This window comes from Aspergillus affinis (genome assembly GCF_023601865.1).
Source record: "Aspergillus affinis strain CMG 70 chromosome Unknown NODE_48_length_219146_cov_87_397053, whole genome shotgun sequence".
In the NCBI taxonomy this organism is placed as follows: domain Eukaryota; kingdom Fungi; phylum Ascomycota; class Eurotiomycetes; order Eurotiales; family Aspergillaceae; genus Aspergillus; species Aspergillus affinis.
Genome location: NW_026515829.1, coordinates 212574 through 219146, shown reverse-complemented (window position 1 = coordinate 219146; position 6573 = coordinate 212574). Strand labels below are relative to the sequence as shown.

The window sequence follows — 6573 nt, the reverse complement described above, 5'->3', positions numbered from 1 at the left end:
GGCCCTAGTAATTAGAAGTTGGTAGGCGGTGGCCGACTCGGTGGTGTGGCCGACTCGGTGGGGAAATACGTTAGTTAACTAGTTAACTATATTTATCTCCAATTCGCGTCCGGCTTCAACTTCAACGTCAACACTCGGGCCTGGATATTGATGCGACGACCCATCAGAGATAGATATAAAACTGCATTTCAATCTCTGTAGACTATTAAGAGGTGGTGGACCTCTCCTATTGGCCTCCTCTAATAACCTCATTGCTGGCGTCGAGACACTCAATGTGGTCAAGAGCTGTTTGCTATCATCACTACTTTGACAAATCAGCTTGATTGCCTACTTTTTTCAAATGCCAAAACACAACCTCGCAAGCTGATGTAACCATCTCAGGTGAAGATCGTGGTCTCCAATAGCTCCTGCAACACAACGCGCCCCCCATCATTAACCCTAGCTGCCCCCCGCAGAATGTAGTGGTTCAGCGTGTCGGACATGACAATGCTTCCAGAAGAGCCTGAACCAGCCTAGTCTGCTGACCACCTCTCCATGTGAGCCCAAAACATCAGTACTGCGTGGCGCCCAGACGGAAACCGACAGAACGACGGGTTTTATGGTGGAGCTTGGAGTGATACTTCCAATTTGCCTGTGCCCCCCACGATGACTCCTATTCCTTGATGCCAGCCAAAATCTGGAATGAGTAGGGACTGATGTGCCCTCCATGATTCCCGTGTCGACATACACGAGACGACTAGGGCCACACGAAGCAAGACGCCATGATTCACCCGTGTCTAATTAGTGACTCGGTCCCAAAGTGACACCCATCCCTCAGGGGCATGGAGTCTTGAACTCTGATGGCGCAAGAGGTGTGAATTAACTCCACCTGCAAGCGCCATGTTTGGGACACCCCGTCTTGATATTGTTCGTTCTGTTGCAGCTTCATATTGTTGGTCTTAGCTACCATATCCCAGTCTCAGTCACCTTTGTCACCTAGCTAGACAAAGTCTTGATCATGGCCTTTGTCTTAAGCCCCCTGCACTGTTAGTATTGTTACACCTGACTTTAATGTCTTTTGCATACATTGTTTGTTTCAGGTGTTGCACTGCATGAATCTCCAAGAATAAGTGCCTGAGTGGCCAGACGGGGGCGACAATGTTGAGATTCACATGGGATTCCTTCGTCTCGAATATCTATCATGGTGGTCCTTTCTAAACAAACCTAATCTTCTTCCTCAATCTTCCATCCCGTTTCTTCCTTCGCGTTTCTCCGATCCAGAGCAAACAATTTCATCCCGGACTACATCCTCACCACGCGACTTGCTCCCACGTCGTACAGCATATCGCATACCTCTCCCCTCAGCTCAATCGTGGAAAATTGATCCATCATGGCAAACAAGACCTTGGATTTCGACCCGTTCGACCAGCCCTTGACCTTTCGCTACGCGGACGGCACCCCGTTTGTGGTCACGGTTGACGAAGTCGACACCAACCTGATCCAGTACAGCATCCGCATCTGCATCAACTATGCATCCCAGCTTGGTGCCACCATTGCCATTTTTGTCGTTCTGCTGCTGCTCACCAGACCTGAGAAGCGTGGCTCGGCCGTGTTTGTCCTGAATGCCGCCGCCTTGATCTGCAACATCGGTCGTACCGTCTGCCAGGTCACCTTCTTCTCCGGGCCTTTCGTGCGCCTCTACCCTTATTTCTCAGGAGATTACTCTAGAGTGCCGAGATCCGCATACGCTAACTCCATCCTGGGAACTGTCTTCCCTACTCTGCAGTTGATCTGCTTTGAAGCGTCCTTACTGCTCCAAGTCCAGGTCGTGTGCGCAAATCTCCGTCGTCGCTATCGCCGCGCCCTGGTGGTTGGGCTGAGCTTGATCGCCTTTATGGCCCTGGGTTTCCGCTTTACACTCATGGTCCTGAACTCGATGCTCATCATGGATGCCGCCGTTCCTAACAGTCTTAATTGGCTGGAAAGCGCGGCCAACATCACCCTGACAATCAGCATCTGCATCTTCTGTGCCGTGTTCGTCATCAAACTTGGCTTCGCCATCCATCTTCGCAAAAGGCTCGGCGTCAGGGACCTCGGACCTATGAAAGTCATTTTCATTATGGGATGTCAGACCTTAGTGATTCCAGGTACATTTTCCCTCCCCTCTCATCCACCCCAACGCCCCTATCTTACCCTACCGACCAACCCATAAACGTACCAAGAAGACTAACAGCATCCAGCCCTGCTCTCCATACTTCAATACGTCGTGACCGTGCCCGAGCTATCCTCTAACGTCCTGACCCTGGTCACGCTCTCCCTTCCTCTCTCGTCCATCTGGGCCAGCACGACCCTCTCGCAATCCAGCACCGGAGCATCCACCTCGCGCGCCAACCTCTGGAACGGACCGACTTTCAACGGCAAACAAGTGTCCTCGTCCACGTCGTCCAGCGGAAAACAAAGCACCACGATCTGCTACTCTGACCAGCCCAAAGCGCCGAGCTCCTTGCAGCAGGTCTTGAAAAGGGATGAGGACGAGGTGGATCAGGGATATGGCATTGCCATTGAGCATGATATCTCGGTCCGTAGCGTTCGGAAGGAGAAGAAGAGCGATGTCTAGACAGTCGTGACCATGGCCGTGTGCACGTACAACAAGGACGAAGGAAGGACAAAAAAGGGGGAACAGTTCAAGTCGAACGGTCGAATACTCAGACAAGCCCGGGGTTGATGCTGGTGGCGACGACGATGATGATGTTGAAGGCGTTCGTTTAGTTCTGTTCAGTCCTTCTTTTTTCTTTGCCTTTCATGCATCCTAGCCTTGTTTCTTTCTGAGGTATGCCTACCTTACCTAACCTATCTTGCACTTTTCATCGCATCTTCTCATCCATTTCCTCTTTCTGTCCCTTTTGCCCTTGTCGTGGCTCTTCCATTTCACTTAATCGTCTTGTGTTCCAACTTTCCTTTCTTCACTGTGCATCAATTTCTTTTGTTCGTCTTGCATTACGGTTGAGAGGCTTTACTGTCTTCTGGGATTAGTGATACAATAATAATCACCTGTTTATCTAACTCCTTGAGATTGACTGTATGCATGGAATAGTTATTGTGAATAATTTAATAGGAAGAATGGGTTTGCCTTTTGTGTGTGTCATTCAACTATACTCTATTTATGCCAGAGCCACGCTAGAGTCATCAGACTATAGATTCAGGCGGTACGTCCTTATGTAGAAATTCCAAAGAGATCATAATTCTATACTTTATACCGCTTTCAGATTGCAATTTATCATGGGTTTGCCCTTTACTGTTCTATTACATGTGCAAAATCATATTGTTTCCAGGAGATTAGACAGAGGGATCCTAGTCCATCCATACCTACCTAGCATTGCCTCTCGTATGGGAGATACGAACAGAGGGTTATAGATGAAAAGGGGAAGATAATTAGACAGATTACTGAAAGGAAGACACGTAAAGGGAGTTCGAGAATCGACTTCATTAATTATAAATCCACTCGACAAATTCTATTTTGCTTGATTCGTATGCGTAACCGTAACCACGCAGAAAGAAAAGTAAATAACCCCCTATCATTGCAAGAAAAAAGAGATAAAAAAAAAAAAAAAAAGAAAAGGGGCGAGTAGGACATGAAGAAGGGAAATGAAAAAAGACTACATACACCATTAGCTCTCCCGTCCCAGTTTCGCCAAAGACTCTTCCAGGAACTCGTTGGCGTTCATCAAGTCCGTACTGCCGTAGACGACTCTGCGTCTAGGGCCGCTAGTTGGACCGGCTCCCGGGCGGTTCCCGGCTACCGCGCCGTCGCTGCCCGGTTGTCCGCTGCCCTGAGCGACCCAGTCCTGCAGGTTACCGTATTCGTCCATGCTGCCGCCGCCGACGGTGAAGACGATGGCTTCGTTAAAGGCTTGACGACGTTGTCCGAAGCTGGCGCTGGTGCCGGGACCTGGGCCGCCTATGGGTCCGGACGAGGGGGCGTTGCGGGACGCGGAGGCAGGAGGCATGGCGCCACGGGCGTTGGCGCTGCGGGGGTCGAAGTAAAGGTAGTTCTCAGTCTTGGCGATCGCAGAACTAGAGGCGGCGGTAGGATCCATGATGGATTCAGTGATCTTGGTGAGGGTCAGGTCCTTGTTGGCGGGGAGGAAGTTCTTGACGCCGGAGATGAGCGAGTCAAAGTTGGCGCCCAAGGCACCGGAGGTGATGCGGTCGGTAAGTCGATTTGAGAGCGACGAGAAGCCACGGAAGATGTCTGACGATTGTTGTTGGGGGGCGGCCGTTGTCATCATCGTCATGCGAGTGATCTCTCGAACCTGTTTGACGTAGGCAAGGGAACTGACGTCCTTGACACCCGTGCGTGTGAGCGCTTCCTCGAATTGGCTCATGTCACCGCGGGACAGCTCGGTCTCGGTGCTGAGGAACCAGATGAGGAAAAGCCGGAGCTTGTCGGACGGCTCGTTGCCCTTGGTGGAGTCATTGATCAGTTCCAAGATCTGGGCCTTGGTCTGCTTGGTGATGTTCTCTTCCAGCTCGAAAAAGTTATCGAGTTGGCGGTCCTTGATGCCCTTGAGGAGCGCGGTGGCGATGTTCATGTGCATGTCCAGAATGGCCTTGCGCTCTCGCAGCTCCGGCAGAAGGGTGATGGCGGCCTTGAGGTGCTGCGCAGATGCGCTCGTGTCGTTCTGCAAATCCTCGATCGAAGAAGCGCCGGTCTTCTTGGTAATCTCGTTTGCATCTTCCTTATATCGCGTGAGCTCGGCATCGATGTCTTCCGCCACCTGAGGGAATGGAGCACCGGCGTTCCGTTTCCAGAAGAAGTCGTTGCTGTTGAGGTCATAGGCTTTCTTCGTGGCGCCTCGTGCTGGGTTCGACTCGTCCGCTGCGGTTTCGACCGTGATCCGGTTCAAATGCATCTGAAGAACATCTTGAACCAAGGACTGGTATGTCCATGAATGCGACAACATCGGGACTAAATCCACATTGCGGTCGACAATGATCAAAACGGGCCGAGACGAAGGGACGCCAGGTGCGGACTTCTTGTTGGAGAACAGATTATCCTTGGAATTCAGAATATGATCGCGTAGTTTCCGATCGAGTTTGGTTGCGATTAGTTCTGCAGCACCGCCTTTGGGACACCGTATGATTGGGATTGCGCCTGGGCATTGAGTCAGAAAATTGGAGCATTCGCGCATGAGCTGTGCAACATACCCATAGTGACGCTGACACTGAACAAACCACTGACTATCTTGTCCACAATGCTATCTAGGTCCTCATCGCTTGTTTGCGCGCTGTTGATCTTCCAATAGGCATCCTTGCCCAGACCGAGACTGAACAGGTCGGGCTCGGCGACGATGAAGTTCAAATATTGATCGAACACCTGTGAAATATGCTCCGACGCACCAGACGATACAATCTCCGAGGCGAAATCTTCTAGAAGGGGCCGAGGCACGGAGGATAAGAAATTCACGTAAGCGGGGGTGTACAGTCCGTGGGACAGATCTCTTGTAATCGCCTGGATATTGGCTGGAGTGGGTTCGAGGAGGTAGACAACAGGGACGTCGGGGATTGGGTATCGAGTGGAATGAATGTTGCTATGAAGAGATTCGTTAGTCGGCTGCTAGGGTCCTGGGTCGGAAGAAGTACATACAGATGGATCGTCACCCCCCACGATCTCAGATCATTGACACGAAGCACGCTGCTGATGACATCCCGGCCCATATTATCGAACACCAACACCTTCCAGATCGGATCTCCATCCTCGTTCAAGATCGGGGTCGAGTGGGAGATGAGACCCTGGGCGGCGGGATCATGGGAGCCGTCCTCCGCGGAACTCGTATCGTGATTCAGATTGAGGATCTTTTGGATGGAGGCTGGACAGTTGTCAGTACTGGCGACAGCTCAGCCATGGACTGGGAGAGGCATAGGGAACCTACCGACCTGACGGTCTCGCAGCGACATAGGATGCGATGCCATTGTTTGGTTAATTGAGCTTGCACCCCAGAACGGTATTCACGATGATTGTCCGCAGTGGACCAAATTCATGACATGTATCCAGGAGTGGATGCACCAGTGTTGTACTCAATGAATGAAAGTGAATTGAATTAAAGCGGCCGTTAAGGATTCATGCGAATCCAGGACCAGGGACATACGTAGGCTGCTGTCTCTAGCACGATCCACCAACTACACGCACTCTCCACCTGGCATCCTGAGGAGCTTCCCGTTTGATGAGGGCTGACATAATCCCGCCCGGGCGAGCATCACGTGTCCCCAGGCCGCCGGTAAAGGGACCGCAGGCGCCCAGCCGAGCTTTTTTTCCCAGTCTCACCACCTCCAACCACGCCCCTTCCCCCCATTCCCTTCCAACACCTCCTCGTAATGCGAATGACTATGCTGCTTAACTACAGCACAGTGCGGTTCCTTGTATGAGAACCCTATCCTTTCCTCTTTTTTAAATCAAGAAGGCAGATCTTAGGTGAAGAACAGGCAGAGACAGCTGCTCTGGCGAAAAGCGTGAACCTGGTGGATTTCTTAAGGCATCAAGAAGATTAGGAGGTACAATCGGAAGGACAAACAAACAGAGAAGTGCAGGCAAGA

General features: G+C 51.3%; 2 protein-coding genes across 2 annotated transcripts; one reads left to right on the top strand and one right to left on the bottom strand.

Annotated features, from left to right (window-relative positions):
- Positions 1-1369: 1369 nt before the first annotated feature.
- Positions 1370-2596, top strand: preB (alpha-factor pheromone receptor STE2; the record flags this gene model as incomplete). Its single annotated transcript, XM_053100704.1, has 2 exons — positions 1370-2126; positions 2220-2596. 2 exons carry the CDS (start codon positions 1370-1372, stop codon positions 2594-2596), a joined length of 1134 nt encoding a protein of 377 aa, XP_052955716.1.
- Positions 2597-3647: 1051 nt separating this feature from the next.
- On the bottom strand, positions 3648-5952 carry sly1 (syntaxin-binding protein; the record flags this gene model as incomplete). Its single annotated transcript, XM_053100703.1, has 4 exons — positions 3648-5134; positions 5188-5570; positions 5627-5849; positions 5913-5952. The coding sequence occupies 4 exons, from the start codon at positions 5950-5952 to the stop codon at positions 3648-3650; spliced, it is 2133 nt and encodes a 710-aa protein (XP_052955715.1).
- Between the last annotated feature and the right edge of the window lie 621 nt (positions 5953-6573).